Source organism: Condylostylus longicornis, unplaced genomic scaffold (assembly GCF_029603195.1).
Source record: "Condylostylus longicornis isolate FDR11 unplaced genomic scaffold, ASM2960319v2 ptg000064l, whole genome shotgun sequence".
NCBI lineage: Eukaryota > Metazoa > Arthropoda > Insecta > Diptera > Dolichopodidae > Condylostylus > Condylostylus longicornis.
In genome coordinates, this window is record NW_026578032.1 from 694,069 (window position 1) to 714,900 (window position 20,832).

The 20,832-nt window shown below is 23.0% G+C and overlaps 5 protein-coding genes across 6 annotated transcripts in view; 3 read left to right on the forward strand and 2 right to left on the reverse strand.

Moving 5' to 3' along the window:
* The first annotated feature begins 504 nt into the window (after nucleotides 1-504).
* LOC129612268 (peptide chain release factor 1-like, mitochondrial) lies at nucleotides 505-2,013 on the forward strand. Its single transcript, XM_055525823.1, has 4 exons — nucleotides 505-850; nucleotides 919-1,144; nucleotides 1,211-1,593; nucleotides 1,695-2,013. Exons 1-4 carry the CDS (start codon nucleotides 521-523, stop codon nucleotides 1,935-1,937), a joined length of 1,182 nt encoding a protein of 393 aa, XP_055381798.1. The 5' UTR covers nucleotides 505-520; the 3' UTR covers nucleotides 1,938-2,013.
* Nucleotides 2,014-2,579: 566 nt separating this feature from the next.
* On the forward strand, nucleotides 2,580-4,105 carry LOC129612234 (dual specificity protein phosphatase MPK-4). The gene has a single exon (XM_055525776.1). It carries the CDS (start codon nucleotides 2,617-2,619, stop codon nucleotides 3,706-3,708), a length of 1,092 nt encoding a protein of 363 aa, XP_055381751.1. The 5' UTR covers nucleotides 2,580-2,616; the 3' UTR covers nucleotides 3,709-4,105.
* A 137-nt stretch (nucleotides 4,106-4,242) lies between these two features.
* LOC129612235 (protein FAM117B-like) lies at nucleotides 4,243-6,532 on the reverse strand. Its single transcript, XM_055525777.1, has 7 exons — nucleotides 6,333-6,532; nucleotides 5,699-5,785; nucleotides 5,381-5,536; nucleotides 5,169-5,320; nucleotides 4,909-5,017; nucleotides 4,754-4,851; nucleotides 4,243-4,685 (listed from the first exon to the last, which is right to left on the reverse strand). The coding sequence occupies exons 1-7, from the start codon at nucleotides 6,364-6,366 to the stop codon at nucleotides 4,545-4,547; spliced, it is 777 nt and encodes a 258-aa protein (XP_055381752.1). The 5' UTR covers nucleotides 6,367-6,532; the 3' UTR covers nucleotides 4,243-4,544.
* A 516-nt stretch (nucleotides 6,533-7,048) lies between these two features.
* LOC129612271 (exosome complex component RRP41) lies at nucleotides 7,049-8,077 on the reverse strand. The gene is made up of 3 exons (XM_055525825.1): nucleotides 7,800-8,077; nucleotides 7,495-7,740; nucleotides 7,049-7,438 (listed from the first exon to the last, which is right to left on the reverse strand). Exons 1-3 carry the CDS (start codon nucleotides 7,968-7,970, stop codon nucleotides 7,103-7,105), a joined length of 753 nt encoding a protein of 250 aa, XP_055381800.1. The 5' UTR covers nucleotides 7,971-8,077; the 3' UTR covers nucleotides 7,049-7,102.
* Nucleotides 8,078-15,386: 7,309 nt separating this feature from the next.
* LOC129612256 (uncharacterized) overlaps nucleotides 15,387-20,832 on the forward strand; it is a 44,407-nt gene continuing 38,961 nt past the window's right edge. The window contains exons 1-2 of one of the 2 annotated variants that reach the window (XM_055525800.1): nucleotides 15,387-15,507; nucleotides 18,034-18,270. In XM_055525800.1, the coding sequence (XP_055381775.1) occupies nucleotides 18,213-18,270 (58 nt within the window). In that variant the 5' untranslated portion in view covers nucleotides 15,387-15,507; nucleotides 18,034-18,212. The remainder of the gene's footprint in view (nucleotides 15,508-18,033; nucleotides 18,271-20,832) is intronic. The other variant, XM_055525801.1, reaches the window with a different exon arrangement.

Sequence of the window (20,832 nt, forward strand, 5' to 3'; positions counted from 1 at the left end):
TGATTTAGTATTTTTTAATATTAAATAAATCTATCTTCTGATATAAGCTAAATATTTAGTAATTTATTAATTTGCATTCAGACTATCTACCTCCAGAACTTTTAGGTCTCTCTTTAATTATGTATCCTTTATATCTATTTCTTTAAACCTATTTTAAAGGTCTCTTACGAATTCGAATCAGAAAAGTTTTATTGTAATAAATATAATTTTTAATAAATATGTTGCAAATACTTGTAATATAATAATTTTCTAATAATGTAGGTTACGTTAAGCTACACATCCTTTATTTTATGTTTATAGTTATGTTAAATGAATGTTGTAAGACTAAGTTTGAAACTGTGGCAATGCTAAGTTTAAAGTCACTGCAATGTGAAAAGGTCTGAGGATCACTGATTTAGAAACAAAATGGTATTTTGAAACTAATATTGAGGTTAGGTACTTTAAAGTTTTATTATGTTTAGTTATTTTGATTTATGATTTTACATCATATTTCTCAGGTCTTAAACAAAAATTAATAAAAATGATTTATAATTATTTAAAGCCATTTGCTAACTTAGTACAACGAAAATGTTATTTTGAACTTAAAGCGTGTATACATATGACATCCGAAATTATTTCGCTTAAAAATGAAAATTTATTAAAATATTTAAACGCGTTAAAAAGCGAATTTTATGCACTACGACTCAGTTCACTAGAATCCGAAAAGGATCATTTAAGGATGCGTCGTCTTTCTGATGTTGTCGACAGCTACGAGAAAAGAAATTGTTTAATCTTGAATTTGCAAAATTTGAATGATATGGAAAAGGAGAAAGATGAGGAAATGAAAGAACTGGTCAAAGAAGAGAAACAGGTAGTTACAAAATTAAACGTTAATCCAAGTTTTAAATACATATTTTTACAAAGTTATTGGTTTTTTAGGTTTATACTAAAATGTTGGAAAATTTAGAAAATAAAATTATTGATCAATTATTGCAATCTTGCGCTCCTAAAAAGTGTTCAGAAATTTTTTTTGAAATCAATGCAGGTGTAGGTGGCCAGGAGGCTATGTTATTTGCATCAGATTTATTTCGAATGTATGAAAACTTTTTTTGCTATAAAAATTGGGATTATGAGATAATCGAAAAGGAAGAGAGCCCTATAGGAGGTTTACCTTACCATTATCAAGTTTAAAAAAGTTGTATTTTTGTAAAATGTTTTAAAATAATTTAAGGAATAAGAAGAGCAACAATGATGATAAACAATGATAACGCTTTCGAATATTTACAAAATGAAGCTGGGGTTCATAGGGTACAAAGAGTTCCAGCAAATGAAAAATCTGGTAGGATGCATACTAGTACTACAGTAGTAGCGGTAATTCCAAAACATGATGACATTAATCTGGAATTAGATGAAAAGTCACTGAAAATTGAAACAAAAAGAGCTTCTGGCGCTGGAGGCCAACATGTAAATACTACAGATAGTGCTGTTAGAGTTACTCATATACCAAGTGGAACGACAGTAGAATGCCAAACTGAACGATCCCAAGTTAAAAATAGAACAATTGCGTTAAAAAAACTAGAAAATATTTTAATACAAAAGCAATTGACAGCACAGGTGAGTATACATACCTAGTTATGTATTAATAAATAATATGATTTTTTAATATAACATGAAATTTACACAATATTAAACAACATATGCATTATTTGTTGAAGGAAGAGGAACGAACTTCACTGCGGAAATCACAAATTGGTACTAGGAATCGAAATGAAAAAATTCGTACATATAACTTCACTCAAGATAGAATAACTGATCATAGATTGAAAAATGGAACTTTTCACAATTTAAAGGATTTTTTAAACGGTGACAGAGCTTTGGATAACCTTATACAACAAATAATTTATGACGAAAGATGCAAGGCACTGTTATATATTGTAAATAACATAGAATTTAAGTAATAATTCAAAAAATTGTAAATTTTTTATTTAGGTGCTAAATACATGTGTAATTAGAAAATAAACTGCATAAAAGTTATTTGTAATGTTTAGTTAAGTTCATATGTAATTTCCATATAATTTCTATAAATTCAGTATACAGCTTAACAGACTTGTTCAGTATGCAGCTGAGCTGACAAAAAAATTATTCTCAGAAGATGGGAACGATGCAAAATATAAATAGATTGTAAAATGTAATAGTTGTCTAATTAGTAATAATTAAGTAATGTAGGTCATTTATTTGCCAATCTACCCTATAATTGAACTTTTATAAAAATATGCTACGTGGAGTGTCAAATCAACGGTTTCAACTTTATTAAAAAAAAATATATGTATACCTATCCATCTAAAATTTCGAACATTTTCCCAATTACATAGTAAGTTCCTTTAGGAGCCAAAAATTAAAAAATAACTTATTTCTGTTACAAAAAATGCTTAACCAATTTAATTACCAATATTAAACATTAAATTAAAAATAATTCCTTTTCAGCCAAAATCTTTTAAAAAAACTTCGCACAACAACACCAGTGTTGTCACATATTGTGTTAAATCTTTCAAAATTACGAAAAACGTTGTAACTGGTAATACTTAAATTACACAGTAAAGAATAAATCCAAAATAAAAACAAATTCTAGAAAAAAGGATGGAAGGCACTAAAATCTATTCAAAACAAAAAATTTCTTCATCAAATATAACAAGAGAAGATTTTGATAGCGGTCCTGTCAGTCTTGATGAAATAGAAGATGGCTTGTTTTTGGGAAATCTTTCTGCCGCTTGTAGTTTGGAAACATTAAAAAATTACCAAATAACCAGCATTTTAACATTAGATACTGTGCCTCTACCATGCCACATATCCGAACAATCATTTTTAACAACGAAATATGTACATGTATCTGATATGCCAAGAGAAGACTTATTGCATTATTTGGAAGAATGCATCAATTACATTACGGACTCATTAAAAAATGGAAAAGTATTGGTTCACTGTTACTTTGGAGTCAGCAGAAGCTCAGCTATCGTAATTGCATATATAATGAAAAAATATAATTTGGATTATGGACCTGCGTATGAAATGGTTTTAAAAAAAAGGAAGTATGTTCAACCAAATGTTGGATTTATATTTCAATTAAAGTTATTTAAAAGAATGGGATGTAAAATAGATCCAAATTATCAAAAATACAAGAAATATCGTTTAAGGATAGCTTCAGAGAAAGTTAAAAAAGCTAAAATTCTTCCACAGAGTTGTATGGATTTAATACAACCAGATCCTGGATTGACACAAGAAAATCCAGAACCGATAGTTTATCGTTGTCGTCAATGTAGGCGAATACTTGCGAATAAATCACATGTTTTAAATCATAATAGCAAAATTATTGAAAATAATACGAAAATTAATACAGAATTGGATAGCGAATCAAAATCTGACAATAATATACAAAATTTATGTGAGCAGTTACAAGAGTCTTCCATTGTTCCCGAGAATGAAGAGCAACCTATTATCGCAGATGTATGTGATAAAATTGTATTTTTGGAACCAATTGCATGGATGAAAGATATTTTGAAACATAGCCAAGGCAGACTGAATTGCCCAAAATGTAATCAAAAATTGGGAAGTTTTAGTTGGGTAAATGGGTGTTGTTGTCCATGCGGATCTGCAGTGGCACCAGCGTTTTACTTAGTACCTTCAAAAGTTGAATTATCAAAAATTGTACAGAACGTACAACTAACATTGTAAAAGAACAGATAAATAATATCAAATAATATTACATTCATATTCAAAAATTCAAAAAGAGCAATAATATATCTTTATTCTTTTTTGGAATAAAAATATCAATAAAATTAATGGAAAATTTTTAATAAATAATAATGCTTTATGTGTTCTACTCACCTATGTGTATTTTATAATAATACAATTTTTATCTTATAAAAAATACTCCTATTATATAAATATATTAAAAAATTTGCGAAGCATCACATTAATTTAATCATTTATTGGTGTACTGCCTGCAAGGAGTATAGTTAATAAGGTTTTGAGATATATACTTAAAATGTTATATTTCTTATGTACTCTATTTAAAAATAATATAGTTAGTAAAAATTGTTAATAAATTATTTAGTTCTTTAAAAAATAATCATTCTTTATTTTTCTTATATGATTTGTGAAAGAAAACCTGTACTTTGTGCATTTTTTACAACTGGACATTTAGAGTCGATAGAACTTTAAATTTATGTATTTTCATGATATTTTATTCAATCTCAGACCCATACTTATTATTTAATGATTCAGGTACAAGTATCTTAATATTATATGTAACTGGCACAATAAACCACATTAATACTTTTAAAATGCATTAAAATATATGCTATTTTTCTAATTTTTAATTTAGTTGATCTAAATAAAATGAAATATGTATATTTTTTTTTTAAATTAAAATCAAAAAACTAAAAATTTCTTTTAAAACATTCATTTCTTTTTTCATACCACATTTCTTCCAAAATTTTAATTCTATTCAGTAACAAAATGCTTTTAAAAATATATATATTTTTTTCATCTTAAATACTTGAAAATGTTTACTCAGTCTGTTCACTAATAATTTTTTCTGTATTCAACTGTTGTAACGGTGTAAAAGCAGATGCTTGTGATATAACAAGCGAGCCCACATTTGGTTTGAAATCTCCTGCTTTAACTTTTTCAACAATTTTGGTTGAGATCTAAAATATAAAAGTAATTAAGCATACAAAACGTACATTCATAAAAAGTTGATAGTTATTATTATTACTCTTTCACATCCGTCAGGAGGTTCTCTTGATAAAAATCTATTAATTCTTGGAGATGCACTTGGTGTATTACTCCGATCATCAGAGGATGGACTTTCATCTATAAAATATTTTCGTTTAAAATTAAAACAAAAAAAAATTAATTTTTATTTTTTACCTGATGATATTATATCTCCCATTGGAGTTTGTGTATTAACCGATCTCATACTATCATGAAATAGTTCAGCTACAGGTGCTCTGTGCCCTTCTGGTGTACCACCAGCAATCTTTAAAAAAAATAGGTACTTTCTTTAAACTACAATCTTTAAAATAATTGCATATTTTTGTTTTTTGAAATTTATTCAAAAATTTTACAATTCTTTAATTGCAAAATTAATTTTAGATATATTACACATAAATTTATATATATATAATTACCGGGCATAATTCATTCTGACTAGAATTTTTTTGTCCAGTGTATAGAACTAATTTTTCTATTTCTTGATTTAATCCTTCTACTGAGCTTCTCATATGTCGTATATGTATATTTGTTCCAGGTTTAACTGGCATTAAGGTTGAACTAGGAAATCCTAAAAATATTTTAAAAAGTTGAAACCAAATATTGGTACAAATATGTTTAAACAACGTACCGTGAATTGGTTTTGATTGCACTGTTTGGATGCTAACTGTTTCGCTGGTTTGTGAATTTTCTAAATGTTCTCTTATTACTGGTGATTCCGATGAAGTTGTATTCTCTATATTTTCTAAGCCTTCAATAGGCGACCACTCAGTCTGAGTTGCTTTATCTTGATTAATTAAAGAATGAATTTGTATATTAAATAATTTTTTATTAAAATTGGTTTTTACTAATTTAATTAAGTACTTATCAAATGCATACATGTACATACACATGTACCTATAGGTAAAATAATGAAATTTACACATAAAATTATTATGGAAATTCTTACCTAAAAGAATTATATCTAATGACGAGTTCCATGGCGATAGTGCGTCGAGTGAAGTAGTTCTTCTCAGATGCTCTACGGTCACGTTATCTGAAATATCCAAACATTGTTCAATAATTATATGTATGTATATGTATATACAGTTTACATTTTAATTTTTATCCACATCAATATAATTATGAAAGTATGTTTTTAACTAATTTTGATGTAATAGGTAGGTATGTACCAACATCTTTAATTCTAATTGAATTATCAAATCACATAAATAAATTATATACTTTTATCATATCCAACAATTTTTTGTGTGTAATAACACCCATAATGAATTACGTACTCGTAGTATACCTACAACTTTTATTTTAGCATGTTAAGATTTACGCTTTTACTATTTTTTATTCAATATTATGTATGTACCTATTTACATACCTATGTACTTAAAAGTATACATGTATATATACATATACATATATAAAAATACCTCCTACCCACAAGTTTTTCAAAGTCAATTGTACTTTGATTAAATTTCAAATTTTAGTTTTCCTAAAGTATTATCAACACACAAATTTTGATTTCTACAATATTGAGCTTAGATTTTTTTGTAATTCTTATATAAAATTTGCATTATATTACAACTTACTTTGTTGGGAGCAATTTTCTGAACATTTTTTCATTCTATATTAAATTTATTGTACTCCTCACATAAATACTGAATTGATATTTTGTATATTAAATATATTACAATCTGTATTTAGATTTTAATATTAAAATATAATGATTTTACAACTTTTTTACATTTTTAAAAATGAATAATGAAATACCAATTTTTTTTTATAATAACCTGACGAGACAAACCAAATGGTTGCTGCCAGATAAACAAAATCATTTGGTCAAAAGATGGCCGATTAAAATTTGCCGTTTAAACCGCTTTCTGAATGCTCTTATAATATTTAAAAAATTTATAATTACTATATATTCTGACAAAAGATTGTTAGGCTGATCTTATTAAATAAACCTTACAGTTGAATTTTATCATATTGCAAAGAATATCTATGTAATATAATTAGGAAAAAGAAATATGGTAGTTTTGACTTTATAAGCAAGGTATGTAGTGTTATATTTGCAATAAAGAAATATGGCAATGCTAGAATATGTCGAATTTTTTTTTTGTTTTGTTAACTGTTGTCAAAACACGTCATATTGGAATGGTTGGTTTAATTCATTAATTGGCCAATATTCTTCTAATCAGTAAATTTGCAAAAAATTTACATTTATTCAGCTTTTGGACAAGCTTAAATTCAAATTAATATGCTGAAATTCGTAAAACTAAGAGCTACATGGTATTAGATTTTTAAAATCTATATTTATCAAGGCAAACATTTTTAAACCGAAAATTGGTATAATTACAATTTAATTTTTAACCACATTGCCCCAATCACTTGCGTAACCCATTAATGTTATATGTTCTTGAACTGCTTTATCTAATATATAACGGATTTCTTGACATCCCTGTTGAGCGTGTTCTAGAACCTTTGGCAATTGATCTAAGTGAAATCTTTGTGACATCTCCATAAATGCAATTTTATTTGAAGTTGGAAGAGCTGCTACTGATAAAGTTGGACCACCACAATTTTCTTCTAAATTGGAAACATCCATTAGTGGTACATCACCATTAGCTAAAGATGCCGTACAAGCACAAATATATTCTTTGATACAAATTCCAGCGTCGATTAAAGCAAGAGTAGCCTAAAACTCATCAATTTTTTGAATTTTCCATTGTTTTAATTTGAAAATAAGTTTACCGCATTTACTGAAGCACAATAAGTACCACCATCAGCTTGTAAAATTTCAATATAAACATCAATCTGTGATTTAGGATATAATTCTGTAAGTATAGCAGCCCTTAAAGTTTGCTGCAAATTTATTGTCATTTCTGTTGATTTCCTATCACCTCTTGGACGACTTTTTCTTTCACCGGTTGAAAATGTGGCCATACTATACTGACAGTTAACTATAACTTCATCCTGACTACTCTTTTTTGCAGAAGCCTTTAAGAATATTTTATTTAACAAAATCAATTTTTTTTTATAAATATTTTATTTTTAACCTGGTGTGGTCCATATACGGCTGCCAAGACTTTAGTGTTTCCTTGTTCAATGTACGCGCTCCCATCTGGTTGACTGAAAACACCAAGTTTACAACTTATTTTCCGTAATTCATGTGGCCTTCTGCCATCTAATCTTAAACCTTGATCCGACAACAATTTATTCGACATCATTTTATATACTGATCACAAAATTAGTAAAAAATTATATTGTTGGTTACTTTATAAGAGAAATTGAAGCTGCTTTTGTATCATAAAAATGTGAATTTTAGGAAATTGGGATCAGTTGTAAACAAAAACAAGAGTATTAGGTAGCAACAACGGATTAGCTCATATTAAAAAAGTGTAGCATCAAATATCTATAATGTTAGTAAATAAAGTTGAGCAACATTTAAAAGAAATTACAAATTCACAATATTTTAATGAATCACAATACGCTGCGAGCTGTCACTTGGTCCAAAAAAGTGTTATTAGAGAGAAACGCTGGTCTCTCAAAAATTCAGTTGAAATAAAAGTTTTGCTTGCTTTGCCAATGTACTACGTTTCCTTTGGTGCTATGGGAAGTATATTGGAAGTGCTATTTGGTAGTAATGCGTAAAATTATTCGTTTTTTTTTTGGTTTTAAATGTTTTAATAATTTTTTTATTAAATAAATTTTTATTTTTGAAAGTTTTTGCAAAGAAATGGCTTAATCATGGACTCGTCATTTGTTTTTCAAGTGGTATATTTATGTAGGTATGTATATGCAAGCATGTATTTTAATCTAATATCAGACAATTATTCTTAAATCTCTACTTTGCTGATATAAATTAATGTTTAAACTCAAATAGCAAATTTCAATGAATTTGGAGTGGGAGAAATAAGCCAGACTACATATTTTGCAAACGCATTTGAGAACGGAGCTCAGTTCTCCATGAAATCAATTTTTTGTTTTTTTTTTTTTTGTAAAACAAATTTTCTTACTGTGAAATTTAAAAAAAAAAATATTTTATTACCATACTTAAAAAAAATACATTACTTTTAAGTTATTTTCTGTTATTTGTCGTAAAAAACCCAACACCAATGTGTAAACCAACCCAAAATTGATATAAATCAAAATCACAAAATTAATACTTAGTGAGAAATTTGAGCATCGTAATACCGATACATTGATTTTATTGATTGATAATTGAAATCGCTTTTGCCTCTTTTGGAGCCCATTTTCATAATATTTTGGTAATTGTGTTGCCGTCTTAAACATCTAATTTCGAATCGAACACAAAAAAATGCCAATAATCTAGTCGTGAATTTTCACAAAGACAACTTCTGAAACTGGAGAAAACTTTAACTCACTGGAAACAAGCTTTATTCCACTCACAGGCCGCTCTCTTAGAGTAAAGAACCGTTAAAGATCAGATGCACTCTTACGTGTTAAAAATTTCAATATTTAGTCAGTAAAGAATAATTACTGCATGTTTAACAGTGCAAATATACATATGTATATTTATGCTTATTATATAAGTATGTATGCCTGTATATAATCATAAACACATATAATTTTGATTTTTAAACTATAATAACGGTACTATAGCTACAAAAATTCTATATTAAAAATGTATTTGTTCGATTAATATTGAGATTTTGAGCACCTGATGTGTTCACAATTAAATATGCATCCTTTTATTTACTTATACATTTACATACATACATATTACATATATTTTAACTTTATTCATTTTATTTTATAACATTTCAATTTTACTTCATTTTTTTCCCTTTTGTTTTATTATTTGATTAATAATTTAATGGTTTTTTATTTTGTAAAAAAATTTTTTGTTTTTTTTTTTTTTGTTTTTCGGAAAGCCTTTTGATGTTTTATTTAAATTTTATTTTCGGAAATACACAAAATATATACGTGGATATACTTGCATATTTCTATTTATTTAAAGGAAAAAAAAAATAAACAAAAATAATATGAAAGGAAATTTATAAATTTTCATTATTTTTTACTTATTTTTTCAATTTATTAGAAAAGCAGTAAAATCTTAAACACAATAAAATTTGCATATAACCAAAAATATAAAAATTTTCTTTTTATTTATGTACACTTATTTATGACGATTTGTGTTTTATCATACATAAATAATGTATGTACACTCATATATAGTTTTAATCGCGTGAAGAATGGTAATTTGATATGCTTATATTTTATATTATTATTAAACGTTTTCCATTTTATTTATTTTTTTTTGTTTTGTTGTATTTAATTCAATTGATGAGGTATCACCCGCGTTGTCTAATAATTTTGTGTAACAATGTTTAGAATCAAACAAAAATAATTTTATTAGACAAAAACAAGAAAGAATGAAAAACAGTTGATCAAACTAACTATTAGCCTCAAATGAAAATATGGCAAAGTCAATTGAATTCACTAGTTGCCTATACTTAATATTAAAATAAAGGTTGTCCCCAGTATGCCAAAGATTTGACGATCTCATCATATTAACGTAATTCGAATGATTTGATCGTTTGTTAATCACGTTATTTGTTTGATTTTGGCTAAATAAAAGCATCTGCAATTTTCGCAATTGAAATTTTTTAATAATTCTTTCATATAAAGTGGAAAATTTGAAACTTCAAAATAAGAATATCTTTGCCGTCATTCATTTCGTCATATTTAAAAATCACTTATGCAGGAATCTCCAAACAATACAATAGAAACTAAAATAATAATCCGTTCCGTTTGCAACTAACTTCAATTGCACACATTTGGTATACTGAGAAACGGTCAAAAACCTATTAAAGAAATGAAAATTATATTATATTTGAACTACGAGTAGTTTGCAAAATTAAATTCTCAATAAAATATTTAAATTTTATTTAATTACTATTATTTATAAAGTTCCTTTCACAAGTTTTCTTAGACTTGAAATAATGTTGGCTTACTCCTCTCTATGCACCAGTCATTGTGAACTAATTCTTCTATCGTTCTTATACCTGCCTGTCCAGTTTCGAATAATTCTGAGAAATGAAATTTGTTTCCTTCATTATTATTCATTCATTTTCTTTAAAATTCCAGAATAATTAAAATTGCAGAATTATAAAACAATTATAAATAAATTTATCTCTTTTCTTATAATTTAATGTAATAACAATTTTTATTTATTAGAAAAATAATCTAAACTGAAAAAGAATATCATAACATGTAGTAGATTTTATTTATAGAATTAAAATATGAAAGGAAATAAATATTTTATATTACTTATTATTTGTCATTTTATGAATATTAAAAAAAAAAAACAAAAAAAAACCAAAAACTAAATTCAACTATAATTTTTCAATTGGAATTGTATATTATGTGCCAGTTAATGTGCATACATACATACGTACATGAGCATAAATAGATATTTTATTTATTTGTTTTTTATTTCTTCTAAGTATTAACAAGCGATTATTTATGACTTACGGCTCAATAAGGATTTTTCCATAGATTACATTATTTCGGGAAATTATAAGGTTAAATGTAAATAATTTTTCATTTTTTTTTTTTTTTGTAAAAATTATTATGAAGTGTACAATAAATATGTTTTACCGTTAAAGAAGCATTTAAAATGTTTGACAGAACATTATACATATTTAAGAAAAAAAAGAATGTTGGTTTATAAAAGAATAGAATTCAAGTTCTAATTATAATTACAATGGCAGCACATTACATATTATGCAATGGTTTTGTGGTCAATTGGCAAACGTGATCAATTTTCTACGCACACCTATGGGATTATATAAGGCTTCTAAAGTAAGAGCTTATAGGCATTAATTAATAATATTGCTCACAGATTTAATTGTGTTTATTGATTTAAGATTTCAATGGTGTAGGTACTTTATTTGTATTAGAGAAAGCTCACAGAGGTTTACATATCGCAAACTTTCATCTACAATTTTAATCAAATGAATCAAAATTAATGAGCAATGTTTGATACGGTATAAGTTCTGTAACTAACAGAAATTTTAAGTGTTTACATGTACAATACTGAGAACCGTAATAATTAAGAATTAATTAAGATTTTTTGATCTCTGGGCTTTAACAGCGTGATAATTAAGAATTGATTTTTTACTGTTAAATCTTAATTACTGATTCAGATTTAATAGTAAAAAATCAACTTAAAATATTTAACTTGGATACGATAATTTCTTATTTACTACTTGAAATGTAAGAATGGCAGTTAAAAAACATATCCTATAATTGATGGAAATATATAATATTGTTTTCTTCTTTATACATGCTAGAAATAACTAGCTATACATACAAGTACATATATTAATTCTTTTGTTTTTCATAATTTTGTATCTTTTTTATTTTGAATATTTGAATTGACAATAATTATATTTTGCTTATACATAATCATACACACATATATTGTTTTGTATTTTTTTTTTTATTTGTATGTGTACCCAGTTGTGCATATGTATGTATGACAAATAATCTATTAGTCAATGAATTTTGCTTAGCACGTTCCATATTATTGTCTTTTACCCTTAAAAATATTATTTCTTTACGCTTTTCTTATATACATATAAACACACATATACACATGTACTTACATTATAATAATATGTAACTATGTATATAAAAACATAGGTGAATTTATGTTTTTTTTCCCTTTTCCGTATTTTATTTGTAATTTGTGTTTAGAATTTTAAATTTTTTTTTTTTTTTTTTTGATTTTTTTTCCTTTAAATGTTCATATTTGTTTTTGTTTTAGGACCAGTCTTTTTCATATATTATATATATAAATGTATGTATGGCTGTACATTTAAAGGTGCATGCATATATTGTTCCGGTCTGTTACATTCATAGATTCTTTTTTTACTTAACAACATACATATATGTATGTACATATATTTTCCTATAAAATTTTAAAGTACTATATCACCGCAATGTACTAAATTTCATTTATATGTTTGTACATACATACATTCATACATTATATATCCATATATATCAGTATGTATGTATATTTGTTCATTTTATAAGGATATCAAAGTAACGTAAATATAATGACAGTAAAATTGCTCCCCCTATACATTAACGTTGAGCATAAATGTTGTTTAAATTTACATACATAGTTTATGTGTTTATAAAATTAGAAAGTAAAAAAACAAAAATTTTTTTTAAGGAATTCCTGAAGGCTTTAAAAAACTACAAATTCATTATTTACAAAAAGTTAAAAAAAAAAAAGGAAAAGCAAAAATAAATAAAACAGACACAAAGTAGCAAACATACATACTTACATACCTACATGTGCGGACTCTCTTTTTTTTTTTTTTTTGAATGGAGAATGAAGTATTAAAAAATTGATGGTGCGCCTCGTGTTTTTCATAGTTGTAAAAGGAATATTGTATTTATGTATATCGTTACATTTACGATTTTAAATACATTACATACATGTGTACATAATATTACTTATGATAGCAACGGTATAAATAATTACATATGAATTTAAGTATGTATATACTCGTATGTGTACGTTTTTTTTGTTTTTGTATTTATGTGTAAAAGAATGACAGAAATGTAATATTTTTGTTTTTTTGTTTTTTTTTTTGTTTTCATTTTGTATAACGTTATATTTTTTATTAAATAATCTATGTGTATATGAATTAGTTTACATACATAATACCATGCACGTTTAATTTTTTTTACGCACCCACATTTACCGGGTTGTTAGATATTATATTCATGCAAACAATATTCTATACATGTACATATGTATACATATCTACATGTATAGAATGGATTAATGTAATTTAAGGAATTTTGATTATTAGTAACTTAGATTCTCAAATAAAATATTTAGCCATTTAATCAGTTTATTTTAAAGAATATAATATTATAAATTGTTTTAAATGATTATTACTATTATTTAATATATATATATATACAGTGAAATCATTATATTATGAACTTTTAATATATACTGAAAATATCTACAATATATGGGGAACAATTTGGTCTCCAGTTTTTACAACTTCATATATAAAATATATACACTTATTACAAAAATTCTACAAAATTTTCTAATAATATTTACGACCCTTCGAATGTTATTTACAAACAGAAATATATTTTACAGAAATTTATTATTTATATATAAAAAAATTTTATTGTATTTTGAAAATAAAATATTTATCAGCAAATTTTTGTTCTTTTTTCCAATTTATATTTGAATATTTATCAATATATTCAATTATTTTATATTATTGGTATTATATATAAATATGTAGAAATTGTACTTATTGTTTTCAGATCATAAATTTATTATATATAATTACATATATAATTTTATTATAATTACATATATATTTTTTTATATATAATTTTATTATACAAATAGATTCCTCGAGACTTATCTTTCTAATAAATTGGAATATTGTGTGGGGTTAGATAAATGAGAAAATCAGTTTTAAATATTTAAGTTCTGGTGTCAATTTGAATTCATTTATTTGAATTTAAAATAATAATAAAATTTATGAATTATAGTAGAAGAATTCAAATTCTAATAACTGTAAATATAATGATAAAATAAATTACCCTGAATGTACATATATTAACATCCCCTAATTTATTATCGTACAATTTACCAAATATAAAATAATATAATACAAATATAAAGGTAAAAAACCCCAAGCTATACATTGGAACTAAATTTTATTGTTTATTTTATTCTATTTATACATAATGTACTTAATTACTAATTAATTTATACATACATAATGTAAATATATGTATCCTTCAGAATTACAATATTTTTATTATACATTATATCAAATAGAATTTAATTTTATATAAAATTTTCATTAAATTTACTTGGAGCTGTTATACATTAACAAATATAAAATTAAATATGTACAAATACCCTAGTACTTAATTCTATACATACATATATGTACCTAAATTATAATAATTATTATCTAACATTTAGAAAAAGGAACCATTACGGAACACAAAAATATTTTTTTGATTCTAAATTCATTTTAATAAAAAATTTTGACACTGTCAAAAAAAAAAAATTGCACAAAAATACTGAACACAAACAATCATATTATATGCATAAAATGTACATGCAATCATATATGTTAATCTACATACATACATACATACATACCGACATACTGTAAATGTGTATGTATACAAAACACTATAAATAAAAAATTCAAAAACATAAAATAATAATAATAAAAAAGAAAAACCAAAATAAATAACGAACTAAAGTTCTGGTGAATGATTTTTAAAGCACAAAAAAATAAAAAGTGAAAAAAAAAAAAAATAACAGAAATTATAGAACAACAACAACAACAACAATAACAGCAACTACAACAACACCAAACATATGAATATTTCACATACAAACATACCGACGTTATCGTGTACATTACGTTAAAATTAACATAACGAATAAATTTTTTTTTTATATTTTGTTTCCTTTTTTCTTTTTATTTTATTTTTCTGTTTTTATATTAAATAAAAACTACTCTTTTCATACACCATATTACAATCGGGAATTGCCAGTACTTAAGAAACTTTCTTGAGTATAACAAGCATTTAACTAAAATAAAAAATAATAATAAAGAAAGAAAAAAACAGAATTAAATTAAATAAAAAAAAAATTATTCCTCGAATGAAAAATAAAAACAAAAAATAAAATTATACAAAAATATATTTTTTTTACTACAAGTAGTTACAAATTTTGTTTTTGCAATAATATTAAAAAAAAAATAGATATAAATAAAATTTATAAAAAATTCTGTTATATTTTTTCTTTTTTTTTTCAATTTTAATTTTATTTTTTCTATTAATATAAAATTTTTTTTTTTTATTTATTTATTTATTTTATTTTATTCTAATTTTATTTTTGTGTATGTGTAGAACAAAATTATATTTTATGTTTTTTTTTTTTATTTGAAAATTTTCATAATTTTCATATTATAAAATTTATTTATTATTGTGCATGCTTTTATTTTACTCATGAATCAATTCACTGTTATACACGGTACAATATTATTATATATTATTGTAATACAAAAAAAAATATTTCTGTGTGATATTGTATTGTACAGTATATGATTATAGAAGAGAACAAGTGGAATAAAAATCAAAAAAAAAAAAAAAAATAAATAAATATTTTAAAACTATTAAAAAGTCAAAAAAAAAAAAAAACAAAATCTAATAGAAAATTATAAGAAAAATTTCATTATTATAAAAATAGTATTGCGCTGATTATGATTGTTGTGATGATGATGATAATGATGATGATAATGATGAGAGACCGCTCAAAAAATTAAATTAAATGAAAAAGCGTTCAGTTTGCGGTGGTTTTTTGGGCATACAATAACTATATACTTATGTATACAAAATAAAAACAAAAAAAAAAAAATAAAATATCTATGTAATAAAATTATGATTAAATTTAATAAAAATAAATGTGAATAGTTAAAATTTTTAATATTTGTATGTACATATACACATAAATCCAAATAAATAAATTATTATCTATATAGGATTTTATTTTTTTTTTTCAAAAATTGCATTCCATATGCACTCATATACTTTAATTGTATTATATTTGTATGAGTATATATAAAGTGAACAATATAATAACCCCGCCGTGTAAATTAACGAAAAGAAAAGAAAAAATAATAGCTAATATAATGTAATAATAGAAAATTTAAAAAAAAAATGATTGAAAATTAAATAATTTAATTAAAAAATATAATAGAAAAAAAAATTTTATAATCAAAATAATATCAACAAATAAATTTAAAACAAAGTGAAAAATTATTTTATTTTTTGTTTATTTTAATTAAATAATATATATATATATATATCTATAATTAGTAATTACTTAATAAAAAACATATATATCCGTATAAATATACTATTATATTGTATTTATTTATAAATGAAATTTAAAATAATCATTTCACTTATATTTGCAAAATTAATTGTTGTAACTCAAAAATAATATGATTTTCGGTAAAAAAAAAAATAAAATTTTTTAAAAAATATTTTTAAATTTATTGTTTGAGTGATTTTAAATAATTACTTAATTAATATAAAAACAAAAGACAAATTCATTATTTTTATAAATTAAATTTTATTCAAATTTTTAATTGATTGAAAAAAGAATTAAAAATAGTCAAAAATCAAAAATTTAATTACAAAAATTAATTAACTATAACTAATTTATTATGAATTTTTAATTAAAATTTCAAATTTATTTAAAATTTGTAAAACAAAATTTGAAAAAAAAATAACAAATTTAAAATTTAAAGTTTCCTTGAATATATAAGAATATTAATAAAGAAATAAAATCTTCACTCCATTATTCAAGATATTGGTTTTATTTTTTTTTAACAAAAGTCTTTAATAATAATTTAAGTATAGAAATTTGAACTGGGCTTGTTAACTTTAAATTCAGTAAAAAACAGTCATTCTATAATACTTATATATAAAATATATATATTTTTTTAAAATGATATTTTTCATTTTGTTATACATGATAAATACATAACTGGAAATTTATAGTTTTTGAGTTATGGCAATTTTTTAGTTTGCAAAATATTTTCTTTTTCAAATAATTTGAAATTAAAAAGTCATTAAATTTAGTGATCATTTGCAAGCACTAAATTTTTAAATTATACTCTTATTAAAAGAGTGTCAAAAACAAAGAATTGAAATTTGAATTATTCGAATAATTATTTTCAACAATTTTTTATATTAATATTAAATATTTAATTTATGATTTTTAAAATATTTTTATTTCATTATTAATTTTATTTTTTTTATATTTAAATATTATTTATTATATACCTATATTGGATTATTTTATTGAGTCATTTCTTTACATTTTTCTTCTAAACTAAACTGTTATACAAAAAACAAATAATTGTGTTTATTATTATTATTTACAGATCATACATACTAATATAAAATATTTTTTTCAGAAAAACTATACTAATTAAATACAAATATATAAAATAACAAACAAAATAAATTATTTAAATGCATTTTAATAATAAAATAAATATTTATATATAACAGTATAAAATACGGTAAAATATAACGAATTTAAATGAATTTATAACGGTAATAATATTAAAAAATAAATTTAGTTTTTATGAAAATTTTTTTAATTTTGTGAATTTATAAATTTTTTATATTTTATTTTATCTTTTGTTTACACTTACTTTTGTTTTTTAGTTCATTTATCAATATTATTTATTAAATTTGATTGCATGATTTTTATGAAAAATTCAAGAAAATTTTAAAAAATAACAAATTATAAAAATTAATAAAAGAAACAAAGCAAGAAAATAAAATTATATTTAATATTTAGTAATAAAATAATAAAAGATAAAAAAAAAAATATTTGTGTAAAAATGAAATTGTACAATAAAATAGAAATTTTTCTTGGAATTTTTCTAATACTAATTATTGGTAAGTGAAAAATATTTTTCTTATTCATTTTTAATAATATACATATTAAAATTTTTTTTTTATTTATTTATTTATGATTTTTATTTTTTTTTTTAAATTTTTTCAACTTAATTTTACGTATAATAAGTATAGTGTTTAAAATATTATAAATTTTAAATTTAGAATTTATTTATTTTTTTCTTTATTTTTGAAAAAAAAAAAAATATTTCGGTAGTGATGAAGTCATTTTTTGTACATTTTCAAAAATAAAATTATGTATGTATGTATGAAATGTATGTGTTATTTTAGTATGTAACTAAATGTATGAAATTTTTCTGACATACACACAAGTATATACTATATATTATTATATATTGTGAATATGTATAATTATATTATATTTATACCTATTACTCGTTATATTGTATATAAATTACAGCACATGTTAATATTGAATATATATTTTAAATTTCGCATATTATACAAGTATATATACATATTCAGGCCCGGTTCCTTAGGCTGTTTAAGCGGTTTTTTAAAAAAGTACGTCTCCCACTCCCTCCAGCAACACTTTTGAAGCTTTGATACAATAAATATTGCACATGATAAATAATTTTCTTGTAATTTTATCATACTGAACGCAAAATTAGTCATTGAATTGAAGCCTGGAATTAAACATTTAGCTTTTTGTTCAGCATCACATCTTATCAAGTTAATTTCGCTGTAAATAGAAAAACATTTTTGGAAATTAAGATTTATTTTTTTCTTTTTGTAAGTTTTCAATGTTGCCCCTGTTTTCCGGCGCTCATTGCAAATGCTTACTTTGCCTATTATATTCTATAGATCCGGCTCTGTATATATTACATACATAGGTATTTATTTCTTTCGGTATATAGATCATTGCAATAATTTATTTTCAAATTCTTTTCACTTTTGGTATTTTTTTAAAAATTGCAATAAGAATGTACCAAAAAAAAAAAACATAAACTTGTTTTTAAAAATTCATTCTCAATCAGTAAATTACTTTTTCTTACTTATTTTATATACAGAAAATGTTTGCATACTAAAATTATATATGTTATATTATTGTTATACTTGTGTTTATAGTAATATAAAAAATTTTATTTTATTTTAAATAATGGAAAAGTTTAATAGAATTTCATTTTTGTTTTCATATTGCAATTATGTTTGTAGAACAAAAACATTATTTTTTTTTTCAATAAATAAATACTTACATTACTTATTATTTAATTAATTTATTAATTATCGAAAATTAGAATTAAACATAAATATCGAATTTTGCTCATGAAAAATATGAAAACTATTATTAATTTTTGAAAGTTATAATGAGCGCAACAAGTTGATTAAACAAATAAAATTATTCGTATAGAATTTTGAAGAATATTTTAAATTTATATACTTATTAATTTGTAGAATAAATGGGATATACTAGAATATTTTCACCAGGTATATATGTATTTTTTCTGAGTAAAAAAAAAGTAGTTTGATTAAAATGCATATAAAAACGACTATATCCTTAATGTCGGACTTAAGTATAAGGTGTATTTTGTGCGTGTCACTTGCCAATATTATTCAATATATTTATTGCAGTGTACAGTAATGCTAATAACTTCTGATATACTTTTGAGCATATATACATATATATGTAGATTTCATGTTAAGTCATCATATAGTTTAATAATTCTCCTTTAATATTATAGTTTGAATTTATTTCACTCAGCATACTAATTTTATTTTATATCACAGCCGCAGGATATTTAAGATAAAATATAAAACGTGTTATGTTTAACAGAGTGTGTATATAACAGTGTGTGTATAACATATTGCATCTCTAATAAATTCTATATCCGATCCACTAAAATATAAAATTATCAATTAATTTATCTGGGAAATTAAAAATGTAATCACATATATACTTAAAGTCTTTATGTATATCAACCCTCGGGTAAGTTTTAAAAATTTCGGAAAGCACTGTACATTATAATGGTACTTCTATTACTTGCATTTAGTAAATTTAATTCTGAAAATAAATAATAATTTAATTAATTTGCAAATATAAAAAAATCAATAATGAAATTTAAAATTTTGTATACTAAAATATATGGGTACATGTGTGTATTTTAGCACATGTATTTAAAAATGAGTAATAATTAGGTATAAAAATTCTTATTTGATAAATCATAATGCAAACTATATATCCATTTTTTCTATTTCAATATAGAATTCATATTTCCGGTGAATATTTTGTGTCTATATATTTTTAGAAAATGTTATAATTATTTTTTTTGTTATTTTTCCATAAAAAAATGTTTAATAAATTGGCAAATATTACAGAGTAAGTATATACTATGATCCGACATTTAACATAAAGCATAAAACATGAGGCCTATACTTGAAATATGATATTTTACTGTCAAAAAAAAAACGAAAACCAAAAATACTAACAACTTAAAAATATTTGGCGAAATTCGTATTTATAGCTTTTTTTTTCTTATTTTTCTTATTTCATACAATTTATGCACATGTTTAATGTATTACATATATTATATAAGAATATTTTAT